The sequence below is a fragment of the Primulina huaijiensis genome, chromosome 1 (assembly GCF_012295235.1).
Source record: "Primulina huaijiensis isolate GDHJ02 chromosome 1, ASM1229523v2, whole genome shotgun sequence".
NCBI lineage: Eukaryota > Viridiplantae > Streptophyta > Magnoliopsida > Lamiales > Gesneriaceae > Primulina > Primulina huaijiensis.
This window is the reverse complement of record NC_133306.1, coordinates 3,475,862-3,489,709: the sequence shown is the minus strand read 5'-3', so window position 1 is coordinate 3,489,709 and position 13,848 is coordinate 3,475,862. Positions and strand designations below refer to the sequence as shown.

At 32.8% G+C, this 13,848-nt stretch overlaps 2 protein-coding genes across 3 annotated transcripts in view; one reads left to right on the top strand and one right to left on the bottom strand.

Annotated features, from left to right (window-relative positions):
• LOC140977657 (elongin-A) overlaps positions 1–2,963 on the top strand; it is a 5,176-nt gene extending 2,213 nt beyond the window's left edge. The window contains exons 1-7 of one of the 2 annotated variants that reach the window (XM_073442402.1): positions 897–1,119; positions 1,223–1,360; positions 1,431–1,509; positions 2,072–2,140; positions 2,254–2,320; positions 2,609–2,665; positions 2,758–2,963. In XM_073442402.1, the coding sequence (XP_073298503.1) occupies positions 958–1,119; positions 1,223–1,360; positions 1,431–1,509; positions 2,072–2,140; positions 2,254–2,320; positions 2,609–2,665; positions 2,758–2,848 (663 nt within the window). In that variant the 5' untranslated portion in view covers positions 897–957 and the 3' untranslated portion in view covers positions 2,849–2,963. Of the gene's footprint in view, positions 1–896; positions 1,120–1,222; positions 1,361–1,430; positions 1,510–2,071; positions 2,141–2,253; positions 2,321–2,608; positions 2,666–2,757 lie in introns of those variants that run through there. The other variant, XM_073442405.1, reaches the window with a different exon arrangement.
• Positions 2,964–3,333: 370 nt separating this feature from the next.
• LOC140977650 (citrate synthase, glyoxysomal-like) lies at positions 3,334–8,116 on the bottom strand. The gene is made up of 13 exons (XM_073442398.1): positions 7,773–8,116; positions 7,325–7,505; positions 6,909–6,994; positions 6,595–6,699; positions 6,183–6,245; positions 5,923–6,032; positions 5,596–5,715; positions 5,444–5,519; positions 5,208–5,281; positions 4,987–5,107; positions 4,156–4,253; positions 3,922–4,045; positions 3,334–3,670 (listed from the first exon to the last, which is right to left on the bottom strand). The coding sequence occupies exons 1-13, from the start codon at positions 8,019–8,021 to the stop codon at positions 3,539–3,541; spliced, it is 1,539 nt and encodes a 512-aa protein (XP_073298499.1). The 5' UTR covers positions 8,022–8,116; the 3' UTR covers positions 3,334–3,538.
• Positions 8,117–13,848: the final 5,732 nt, after the last annotated feature.

Here is a 13,848-nt window from a genome sequence, read left to right as displayed (position 1 = left end):
TATTATTATTATTATTATTATTATTATTATTATTATTATATCATTAGACTTGAGGCATTATCCAAACAAATTAATTTTGAAATCATGATCGTCTTTTTATTCAATACCAAATTTATCTTTATCTTTATTTAACATTCATTATCCAAGAAAAAATGTATTATCGTAACACACACAAATAAATTTAAATCTTATTCAAATCCAATTAATTAATCATATCATATTTTTGAAGGAAAATTTTTAAGAGATAATATTCCTTTGATTACTAGGAAACTTGTTGTTGATATAATCATCTCATGTTCTAACCCATTCCATCCTTCAAAATTCCCACCAAATCATTCGTCCTTGTTCATTCGCCAGATAATTGTTTCACTTTTTTCTGCTCCCGAATATTACTGCTTTATCTACAGTCTACTACAACTTACAGATTTATTCCATATTTACTCACGCATTCTACGATCCTCTCGTGAAGTGAATTGTGTCGTGCGTTGAAGACTGACCAGGTATGTGTAATCCTTTATTTTTTTTTAGTTTGTGCGGTTTCTTTTCTTTTTTTTCTTTTTGGGTTTCGTTAATTATTTGATGCAATTGGATATAATCCGATTCGGTTATTGAGCATCCATGGCTTGAAGGAATCAGACTTCAAAATTTATGATTCAGCTGCTACGACCCTTGTTTTTAATCATGGTTAAGTACTGGGATTATTCTAAAGTGTGGTAGTAGGAATTATTTGCATGTTATGTATCTGTGTGGTGACTGGTGAATGAATGAAATACATTGCTTAAATGGGAAGACAAATAGCTTATGATTTGGACTTTATGAGTTATGACTACTACTTGCTAAGTGTCATGTGAGTATCTGAACTTTGTTTCATTTTCTTCTCCTTTTGGAAGAACTAGTTTTTGCAGGAGGTGCAAGGGGACGATAGCGCATTCAACATTCTCGGGAAGAACTTCAACGATGATGCATAAAGTACCTTCTTTAGTTGATTTATGCATTCAGGTGGCAGTAGATAATGTTAGATATCTGGGAGATGTTGGAGATACAGACTTTCATCTCTTAGAGCGCATTCTACCCCACTGTACACTTGACCAATTGATGCATATTGAGAACAGTACAAAAGTAATATTTATTTTCCATCCATTTTTCTGTTCTTAGATAGTAAGATACACTGCCACATGTTTCACTGTCATATCATGACCTGAACTTTGTGGTGTTATTGCAGGGGAGAGATCTAAGCCCTGCAACTGATGAGCTGTGGAAAAAGTTTTACATGCGACTATTTGGTATCGAAAGTGTCAATATCGTGGTGGAAAAGATGAGACAGAAACGAGTAATCTTTAAATGGAAGAAATTGTACGAGGTAACACTTTCTTCCTACTTGTTTATGAGCAATTGCAGAGTTTTCCTTCTTGATGTGTTGTTTTATTTAGGCAAAGTTAAAAGACATAGAAGAGGCGACACAAAAGTCTCTTGACCGAATAAAGAAAAGATATCAAGAAGAGGATGCTAGTAAGCTGTTTTTTCATGTTTATTGGCATTCTAAAGTTTGGTGATATATGCTCACAAATATAGGACGCATCCAGAAAATGAAGTCACTTCAACTTGACTCATCTTTGCATAGTCTTGTACCATGGTGGGGTCAATTGTATGAAGCCTTTTAATTCGTATCAATAATGGGTTCTTGATATCTTTGTATTTGTCATTTATGACAGCCATCTTTATGTTTCCCTTTCTATTTTCTTCGTGTTGAAACCTTGACCATTTTGTGCATATGATTACCTTGAATTTCTTTTCCCCACCGTCAAGTTTCATTATTATAATCTTGTTATAAAATCTCTATGCCTGCTACTTTTACTTGATTACATACTGATCAATTTTGTGCTATCCAAATTCCAATAAGAAGTAGCTGATATAACAGCTTCCTTCAACTTTAATGTGTAGTGTCCTGTGCACCAAGATTGACACTGAAATTAAGTATTAAACTGTTTATGAAAGTGTCATTTTTTTTTTGGGTAAGTGCTTCTTGAGCACTAACCTAAACACTTACTCATATTGACTACTTATCTTGTAGGGAAGCAAAGTCGACAAGTGCAGCTGTGCACAAAGGTTCCACCTTCTAGCAGAAAAAGAATCTTCGAAGGTATTTCTTCCCCTCGGTGAAGTTGACGAACTAATGCTTCTTTATATGGTTTTGAACTACTTCAAACATAATACAGACGATAATTCAAGTAATGTGTAATAAATCATTTATAGGTGGAAGCAGCATTTGCAATGCTAAGAGTGGTTTGATGAAGAAAGCAAAGCTAGAATTCCTCAACAGGTAACTTTCTGATAAAGTAGACTATTTGCACTCGGGTATAATATGATTTTATACTGGCTTACAAAATTTGGTGAATATTTTGCAATGGCATGGGTGCCATTTCAATTTACTTTTATGGTATCCTCTGAAATTCAAGTTGCATCTTTTCATTCCGTGGAGATTTGAAGTGTGACATCTTGACAAAAATCATGGCTGCAGTTTATACTCCTTTCTGATAATTTCTTCATCAATGTAAATTATCTTCAGCCACATTATTACATCTATTTTTGTGCTTTTTTCTTACTACAGTCGAGAGGTTAAGAACTTAGCAGCAATGAAGAATAAGGCGGTGCACAGGAACTACAGGTAATACTCTCAATAATCACACACTTGGATCATTAATCTCAACTTTTTTAGAGTTTCTGATGATGTTTTGTATGCCGATGCCATTCTTTCAGTGTTCCGTCCACGAAGAAACCAAGTTTGGGTTCTGGTTTAGCTGCTGCTTCTTCATCCAAATTGGCAAAGCCAAATCAAAAAAGATTTTAGGCGGCAATTGCGACTTGGGAGTCTCATTTGAAAAATGGTAGTTTGTCCAAATCTATACCATTATTTGTAACTTTCACTAAATGGTAATCGGCAACCAAAGATGTTGCTTTATACATATGTAATTGAATCTATATTTTTAATATCCATATGTATAAGTTCATGTTTGTTACATAAAATGGTGCAAATGTGTGCCTGGGTGAATGAATCTCCACCGCTCACTGACCTGCATATCAGCTTCTGAATACTCGTATTAAGGTAGCAAAATTCATAAAATGCAATATATATTGGAATTCCAGTAGATTTCAAGTAGTAAATAATTCAAATTACAAAACGACATAATTGTAATTACGTTCCAATTGAGTAGATTTCAAGTAGTAAATAATTCAAATTACAAAACGACATAATTGTAATTACGTTCCAATTACTGTAGCGTTGCTACAATTTTTAACACGTTCATGTGTCTAAAAATCACGTAGAATCTTAAGTAACAGTAACATGCAGATGATTGTTAACTTCGTCATAAAAATGCTATGCGATTACCAACTTACATGTATCTTATTCTGCATCTAAAACACACAAATCAGCCAAAATCCCTTCTAACAACAAAATTATACCAAGCTGATGGTTCCAAAGGCACCAAATTCATGACACATTAAAAAGCGGATAATCTAATGTATATGTGTAAAGAACCTAGGCTCCAGATCCAGCCAATCGCCTCTTTGTCGCATTTGAGACAGACACTTGACCAAGTTTATCAGTTTCTGTAGACGACATCCGTTCTTTTAGTGGCATGTAGTGCCGTAGCCATATGCCAGTGTACACCTTGAAGTACAAAACAAGGATCAATATCCGATGAGAAAAAGCAGGTATCTTCTTAGTTTTTCCCCGTTTCCCTTGTGATATTTACAGGCATGAGGTACAAATAAAGCTTGAAAAATCATTTCTTTCTTTTTAATTGGCTTAAAATAATTACACAGGGTGATAAAGGCTAATTTATGCTGAGAACCAAAAACATTGAAAAAATTGACTTGTAAAAGCCCAGAGAAGAACTAAAAGAAAATGCAATATATAACCTGTGCCGGTCTCATTATCTTTGTGTTGGGATCATCCAGGGATTCTCTCCAGTGGGATAAATAACCGGCCATTCGAGGAATTGCAAACAAAACAGGAAAGAACTCTGTGGGAAAACCCATTGCCCTGATAGATGTAATGGATAAAATACATCAATGTATGATTTAACTATGAAAACAATAGTTTTGCTCCTACAAACAAGAAAAGTTATAAAGACAGATAATTTCTGTGCGTACCTATAAATTAACCCAGAATAAAAGTCAACATTGGGATACAACTTCCGCTTCACAAAATATTCGTCTGATAGGGCAGCTTTCTCCAAAGCCATGGCCACCTGCAAAGTACATGAAATTGATAAACAAAAGCGAGGAAAAGCTACCAAAAAAGAATCTGAATCAACCATGCAGAGACATGGTGTTTCATGATGCAAATATAATTTTTCCCAAATTTATAATCTGATCAATGCAAAATACACAACCACAGGCTGAAGACACCACCATTTTGTGATCTACGTTAATGTCTAAATTGTATACGTCAAAACTCATCTTTATTGAAGTTAAGGTCAGGTCAAGTCAAGAATCCACAGGGTAATCACATTTATGACATTTACACGCATGAAAGAACAAGATGCAAGGAGTAATGAAGTCCCATTCCATTCACCAGTTAAACGTGTCCAACTAGGACCTGATTGGAATCCAGCCACCCCCTACTCCATGCTGATCGTAGTTTTGGTTTATAACCTCACAAAGTAGGCCATAGCACCATTTGGTCCTTGGTGTCATAATCAAGAGGGTGGTGAAGGTCCTCACACAGAAGAATAACACCTCAAACACTTTGTCATGTTATTTCCATGTAAAATCGACCAGCTCGAGTTTTTTTTCCAAAAATAAAGAGAAGAAATATATCCTCCTAATTTTAATATGAAATGAGTTTTCATTTTATAACTCATTATAGAATGTCAAAATCAGATGCAAACAGGTTTATCATAGATGCAGTTTTATGATATAGCACTTCCCATTTGTTTAAATAAAACCTCTAAATTCACATTTGTAATTTAAAGAACCCACCTCTATTAGAGGATCCCTACCAACAATTGAAAATACTTCTTCCGCAAGTTTCTTAATAACCTTTGCTCGGGGATCGTAGTTTTTGTAAACACGGTGCCCGAAACCAGACATCTTACGCTTCCTGGGTTTATTTTTACAAACATGTCATTTGTAGGACTTAGATCCTGCATAGGAAAATTTGTACTAGCACGAAAAGTTAACCACCATGGAAGGATACTAACCTATTTTTTACACCTTCAATGAACTCTGGTATGTTGTCAATGCTTCCAATCTCGCCAAGCATCTTGAGCACAGCCTATAAAGTATACAAGAAAAGAGAAATCGTTTGAGAGTGGCAAGTACAAACAAGCTTGCAACTCCTTACTACATATTTATTTACTTATAGACTTCCTTTCCAGTCCAACGAAAGGCCAAAGTTTCCAAAGAGTAGCTACAAGGGCACTAAAATACTTTATACCTCGTTAGCTCCACCATGAAGGGGACCATACAAGGCTCCAACTGCTCCAGCAAGGGCTGTATACACATCAACACCACTGACCATGCAAGATAATGTAAGTTAAAAGTTGAAGGAATGATTTTCTCCATCTCAGGAAAACAAGGAGATACAACCTTGAAGCTAAGTGCCTAGCAGCAGCAGTGGAGCAATTCATTTCATGTTCTGCGTGCAGTACAAAAAGAATATCGAGAGCACGAGCAAGTCGAGGATTTGGTTTATAAGTTCTGTTACCCCTGTTCAATGCATGATGAAAACCGCCAGTCATAAAGCACCTTAAGTTTAAAAAATAAAGCGTAAATGCTAATATATTTTTGTGTTGAAGTGAATAATCCCATGCCTTGGAAAAAAAAGTGAAAACAGAAAGTAAATACAATATTATGAAATGATTTAATCTAATATACTGAAATGGATCGGAAAAAAAGGTAGAAAATATGACATACAATGAATCAAGCATATATAAGAAATTCTCTGAGTATGAGAGGTTGCCAGACGGTAGAACCGGTGGCCTACCGGCCATCCTCAAATAAGCGGCAGCAGCTATAGTTGGTGCCTGCATTATTAGAATGTCTATTAGCGTATTCACCACAAAAAGTCATGATAAATATGACAAAAGATGCAGAAACAATAGTCAAGAATGACAATATCTAGTCATGAACTAGGAAACGGAGCTGTTGTTAGAAGTAAAGAATAAAGATGTAACCTTCCCAAGTATGCGCACTATTTGTTTGTCTCTCACTTGTTTAGACTTGTATAGGTCTTGCCCCTAAACAAAATACGAAACGAATCATCCAAATTGCAGATTATTGATATACATTAACAGGATGATGATGATCTACCAGACTCAAAGAGACACAAAAATGCTCACTTTTCTGAAGGATGCAAGCAGAGAAAAGGTGATTTTGTGCAATCTTGATTCTAATGACATTTCTAAAAGCCCAGAATGTCATAAAAACATTATAAGAAACCAAAATGTTAGTATATTCTACGTGTCCATGGCATGGCATGGAAGCAGGGTCCTGGAATTCACGATGAAAACCCCATACATTTAGAAGTGAGATTGGTTTCTCTTAGAACGACAGTAAGAAACTAGGATTGCCAAGGTAATGGCTTACTCTTAAAGCTGGATTAGCATCTGGATGAAAGACAGAAAGAGCACTCATTGCACTGACAAGGACACCCATTGGGTGTGCATCATGGGGCATCGACTGTATAATATCCTGCAAAACATGGTGAAAATACATTCAGCAAACTTAGCATATCTTCCTAACAGGAACTAGATTGAGTAACGCAGGGAAAAAATATGAGTGGTTAAATGAAAAGAGAGATTTATAACTTATTTTCAGCCATAGATGAGCATGATACAAAGGATTTCCATAATTTAGTTGTTCCTATTGAACACTTGTGGAGGGGGAAAAGACAAGCATACCAATATCCCTTGTGGAACAGCTGAATGCTGTGAAACGGTAAACTCCCAATCAGCCAACTGACTTTCAGATGGTAAATTACCATACACTGCCATAGAAAGGGTAAGAAAATAATTAAAAACAATAATGAGTACATGTTCAAAAGGTAATTAGTTCAGAAAAATCAGCTGCCAGTTATTGCAACCAATTACTGGTACAAGGAATTGGAAGGTAAAATTCTGAAATACTGTGACAAATGTATGCACGGATTGTTAATCAACAGGACACAGAAAATCAAGCAAGGCCACCTTAAAAGAAACTGAGCAGACGAATTCAAAGTTCTAAAGAATCATCCATACAAACAAATGGGTGGAGCACAAATGTATATCTTAAGTTGATTACCGGAGATACAAACAATAAAAAGAAGGTTAACACTTACTCAGAAGATAAGCCACTTCCAGAAAGGAACTCCCCTCGGCCAATTCCTCAATAGGATAACCCCTGTATCTAAGAACCCCTTCATCACCATCAATGTAGCAAATTGACGATCGAACCGGAGCCGTGTTAAGATATCCAGGATCATAAAGCTTGAGCCCCTTATCATTCTTGCCCGTCGTTATCTGTAATTTTCATTTAAACCGTAAATTCTTTAAAAGCACTTCGGTTTCATGTTACTCAAAACAATAACCGTCACAAGTATCCATGAATGAACAACCTTGACAGAGTAAAATGAAAGAGTTCAAAATCCGGATACCGCACGAAATCCTTTCAGAGGTTAAGAAATGAAAATTTCTCCACCAACAAGATCAAACACTAACTGCAGTTTAATCAATTGATTGTAATAAAAACACAAAATCTGACACCGTCATACTCCAGTTCTGTATTACCTTTTTCAAGTCGGTGGCTTTGAGAGTGCCCTCTTCAGATACCTGAACCTGGTACCTTTTACCGGTACGCTGATCGATAATTGTCAGTGATCCCCTAAGATCCATAGGAGGCTCCACGGCGGCGGAGCAGGTGGAAGATTCCAGGATTGCGGTGGAAACGGTGCCGGATTTATAGTTTGGAGCTGAGAGATGAGCTGATAGAACTGCTAAGCGGCCTCGAGCAACCGTAGAATGATCGACACTTCCCATTTGATTCGATGATCAGCTCTGAAATTGTCTTGCAAATGAGAAAAGCAAGCTTTCTTTGCAAATCATGTATTTATACAGTCATCGGGATTTGCAGCGAAATTGCTCAGCTTACGTTTATTTTATTTTTAATTATTAATTATCCCTTTTAGTATTTTTGGATAAAATAAAAATTTTATATTTTTTATTTTTAAACCAAATTTTATTACTAAAATATATATTTATAAAATTAAAAATAGTAGATTATTTAAATATTTTAAATATTATTATTGATATTTACTCTTTCAAGAGTAGATCTCTTGTACGACGATCTCATGAATCTTTATCTGTAAGACAGGTCAACCCTACCAATATTCACAATAAAAAGTAATATTTTTAGCATAAAAAATAATATTTTTTCATGGATAACCCAAATAAAATATTTGTCTCACAAAATACGACATATGATATCGTGAAAAATTTAAAAATAATTGAGATATTTTGGGTAAAAAACACTCCACCTACCAGATGTCAGGACCTACCAATATTTATATTATTGATTAAACTTAGGCAATGTATAATAACGGATTGGATCCGTCCATATGATATCAAATTAAATTTACAATTATAACCCTCTTATTTTAACTAATATATTGCAAATATTAACAAAAAAATATGAGAGAAACTATCAACTCTAAATAAGAGAAAAGACTAGAAGTGGTGAGATACGGTATAACGAAAATTTTCGTACATACTATATAGGATATCGGAATTTTAGTTACAAAAAAAACTAGATCAATAACGTACCGAAATATCAATATACGAGATTTTATTATACCAAAATTTTAATGAGTAGGTCTCCTGTGAGACGGTCTCACAAAATTTTATCTGTGAGACGGGTCAACCCTACTTATATTCACAATAAAAAGTAATACTCTTAGCATAAAAAGTAATACTTTTTCATGGATGACTCAAATAAGATATCTGTCTCACAAAATACGACTCATGAGATCGTCTCACACAAGTTGTTGTCAATTTTAATATGGTACAGGTAGCATAATGATTATATCAAATATTTTCGTTACACCGAGATAAATTTTAATATAGTACATGTAGTATAATGATTATATCAAATATTTTCGATACACCGAGATGTTGGCAGAGCATCCATATTATATCATTAATACAAAAGAAATGTTTATTGCAAAAAAAAAAAAAAAAAAATTTGCGCCATGATTATGTAAACTTTAGACAAAATTGTATATAATAATATATTTTAAATATTGATCACTTTGAGAATTTGACCTTAGTTTTTCTATTTCAGTAATTTATACATTGCAATATGGATATGTATTGAAATTTTCGGTAAACCAAAAAAAATATCGATATTTTCAATAGATTTTATCATGATAACTTCCGTGTACCGAAAACTTCAATATTTTCTCACACATAGCAAAAACCTCGATGTTGGGATGCACAATAATAAAGTTTGAAAAGGATAAGTGCACAGTTGGCATGGATTGGGATTTGGATTGGATTACTTCTAAAAACAAAATTTGTTACGACACGCAAATGGTCCATGTTTTTTGATACCTTGACAAGGTATACGTTAATCCATACAAACTTGGTATGAAATCTAAACATAAACTGTCTTATATTACGTATACTGATTTTTTTGTTCTTGTTTGACACCTTTGAATTTGTAATGATTACGTTTTTCTTAGAAATATTTGTTCTGTCGAATCTGAAATTTCAGTTCACGTCAAAGTTTAGATCTCAGTATCAGATGAACTATAAATAATCGTCTAATAAATAACGTTGCATTTTAAAATCAAAATTTTTGTGTTTTTTCAAAAAAAAAAAAAAAAATTGTCACCGTCATTGTTGCATCTATAATTTTATTTTATTTTATTTTATTTTAGTTATTTTATTTTAGTTATCTTTTATTATAATTATTTTTTGCCAATCCAGTCCATCGGACCTAACTTCTTCTTCTTTTTAATATTGGACCTAACTTCTGCTTTGCCCCAAAGTATTGAACCTAAAGCCCAAATGAAGCCCATTAAAGTTCTACTTCGTCCGGTTTGCACATTTACTTATAATAATAAATAAATAAATAAATAAATAAGGGCGTAGACCAATCCAATTGAGGCCAATATGATTTATTTTTTTGCATTATTCAGCTTGAATTTTTTCAAGTTTTTAATTTTTATAATAATCCCAACATCCGATATTAAAATAAATTTCTTCCGAGATTGCAATTACATTTCATAAAAGTATTACTTCACCAATATATAACTTCCTCATCGAATTTCCTCAGAACCTCGTCGTACATATTAACGTTTGATTTAAATTATCTACGGCACTTTTTATTTATTATTTTTTAATCAGGAGATCGTTATTCATAACTGGTTATTGAACACGATAGCTCATCTCAAACTTGTGACGATGGTACTGGATGGATTATAAGCTATCGATATTCATTTTTTGCCCTTTAATTTTAAGTCATATAGATTATTCAACTAGAATCACTAATTTAGTAAAATTTTATATATATACCCAATGACTTTGTAGACTTTAGTTATGATTTCTACACTTTCAGAGATGGGTCTCCACTTTTTTCAAAAAAAAAAGAAAAAAAAGGATGGGTCTCCAAAAAAATAAGTGAATAAACATAAAATGACATATGGATCATGATCTTTCCAAATACTGAATCATTTCCTTATCTTGTATTTAAACCGATCGATTCGAAAAACTAAGAATTTCAAATCCATAATAATAAACTCATTGGTTTGTCTGAATCTTGACAATATATTTCAAATCATAACTAGTTACTTGTCGAGTCGATGTGATGGATTTCAAATTCATCTCAATATGAAACCACTTCAAATATCCGATGCAAACATAATATTTATTCGGGTCGTAAATTTTTAAACATCATAAAATTGATTGATTCCGTACCTATAGACATTGATCTAATAAAGCCATGTATTTTGATGGTGACAACCTATAATCCCATAATTTGGATGGCCCCCATGTGCCCACCTTTTCGTGAACCCTAATCACATGATACATCCATTATTCATCCCTCAATATTCTTCAACCTTCAACAGTGACGTTACTGTAGGATCAATCTTTTTCTTTTGCATTAATCCCATTTTGATGATTGTAAACCAAACTACAACTAAAAACCCATTCCTTTCATGTTGGTTTTGAGTTAGTTCTTTTATATTCTTACCCTTTTTCTTCTTCTTCGTCTTCTTTTTCCGTTTGTGCGACTCTCTCTTCGAGATCTTGTGATGTTCTAGTTTTGTGTGTATGTCTTATAGGAAACGGGTTAAGTGTAAAGAAGCATCATTCTATTGTTTTTTTTAGTACATTTCGTGTTGGTGGATGATTAATATTGATTCTTAGGCTTCTTCCTAAAATAGTTGCCAATAAATGAAGAATGATACATATTTTTTTTATAAAAAAAAACCTTGAATACGTTATATTGTACTTTCCTAGAAAAAGAGAGAGTGGAAGCTCAAAAGTCGAGTCCATGAATCATTTTTTTCTTCTCACCATGATTAGTGAACCTAGTCGAACTTTGTAAGATTTTGGTTTCGGTTCACATCCATCTTCAATCAATCCTTTATTGCAAATATATTAACGATATACTACTTCGGAAATTTCAACATGCAAACAACTCTTTCCGGCTACATTTACGTGGAGTCATAATGGTATCAATACTTTAAAAAAATCTAGGTGTTTAAGCTTGAAATTCTTGAGTTCAAGTGTTAGACGAAAGAAACAATTACTTTCTAGAGTTATGATATTATATGAGTGACAGTGCACGAGCATGAGCTACGGCTCATGACCAATAGTAGTACATGGGTATGGGACCATGAATACAATGAGAAGATGAAGATGCAATGATGATCGTGGAAGGTGGCAATATATAGAATTGAATACAACAACATCATGCCCTCTTCCTGTCTCTGTCACACTTCCACAATCTTTCAGGGGAGGTATTATTAATTAATAATAAATGTGTGTATTAATTGGTGATCTTTTTTCACAACATATAATACGGATATGAAACGACGATGGTCGTTTCCAAATAATGTGTCTTACATCAAATGTAATTTGCATGACTAATATGGTTTACAGCCTATTACATTAGTCCGTATATTTATCCAATAAATATAGCGGCTGTGAGTTCTCATGTCATAAAAAAATTAAAACACATACATGTTATTTGATCGAAAATGTAATTTCAACATGTTGGTGAAATGAAATATGAAATATATGCATTAGGTGATATAATTGTTTGAAATGATAAAAAAAAAATGTAAAGTTGATATGAAAAAAAACAAAAATACAAACACAAAATTTCAACAAGATGTCCGTCAAATTCGCCACGAAGATTATGTAAATATAATTTTAAATATTCTTTTCATATAAGTGAACACTGAATTGTGACAATGCTTGTCACGCCTCGGGCTCAGACTTACGAATGTGCATGAGACTTAGTTTTGTGCGACTCCACAATGTGTCATATAACAATATAATCTGTATTCATCATCGTTTTATGAAAATATAACTTAAGTTGTTAAAAACGTCTATTGTAATCAATTATAAATCATTTTAAACATTCAATTCTTTCTCAAGTGGAATGGGTATCACAAATGCTCCCTTGCATCCACTATATTTGCGCAGTGGGTTAATTAAGGGCCCTGTCGGTATTGACTTTACACCGAAAAATGATTTTTTTTTTAATATTAAAATAGCATTTTTTTTTGGGTACATTTGAAAGATAGATTACTTCAAAATTGGCAGAAGAACAATCAATGTGTGTGTTTGTGTGTATAAATATATATATATATATATATAGTTTTGGTTTTGACATGTTGTTCACCTCCGTGCTCACCGATAAAGTTAAACTCATCCAATAGATGAGGGACAAATTATCCGTAGGTACGGAGATGAAAACGATGGATGAACATCATATTAAAATTATTATACATATTGCATGCGTGAGATATTGACTAGCTAGTTTTGGGCTTGTTTCAAACGTCTCGTTAATTAAAAACAACAGTAAATGATTGATTAAAAACAATTCCATATGATAAAATTCATATATAATATTTGTCTCAAGTAATTTGAGAATTAATAATGTGTCTCGATTGAGGTCTTATCTATTTCTCATATTCATTTTACTTACTTGGATGAAATTTAATTTAGACGAAATTTTCAAATTTATTTCTATAATTTAATAGACGCGAGACAGAGAAAATTTTATTTATTAAAAATATTATGTTATCTAATATATTAGATTTATGAAACAGAGATAATATTCCCTCGTAGTTTAGTTTTACACAAATTTATTTTTCTTGTAAATATTAATTAACTGACAGAATATAATACTAACTGAATTTTTTTAATGTTAAAATGTCCATATAATTATAATTATATATTATCTCAAACAAAAAAAAGTCATAATTTATAAAAAAAAATCTGACTTCTTTTAATCAAGTTGATAAGAATACATTTGTAAGGAATTGCAAAATTTTGAGACTTTTAGGTTTCAAAACTTAGAAAAATAATTTTTTGGAGGAAAAAAGTATTTATAGGATTTCATGATATGAGAATATTTTAAAAACAAAATTTAAAAATTAATCTTACTGACATTGTCGACATGCCTAATATCACATTAACACTACGACTAAAATGGATTAAAAATGAAAACAATGTATAAAATATTAAACGAAGATCAAACTTTGATGTCATACATGACAAAAAATGAAAACATGCCATTTTATTGAACAAAATCAGTAAAATTTCCTATTTTAAATTTATTTTTCCAATA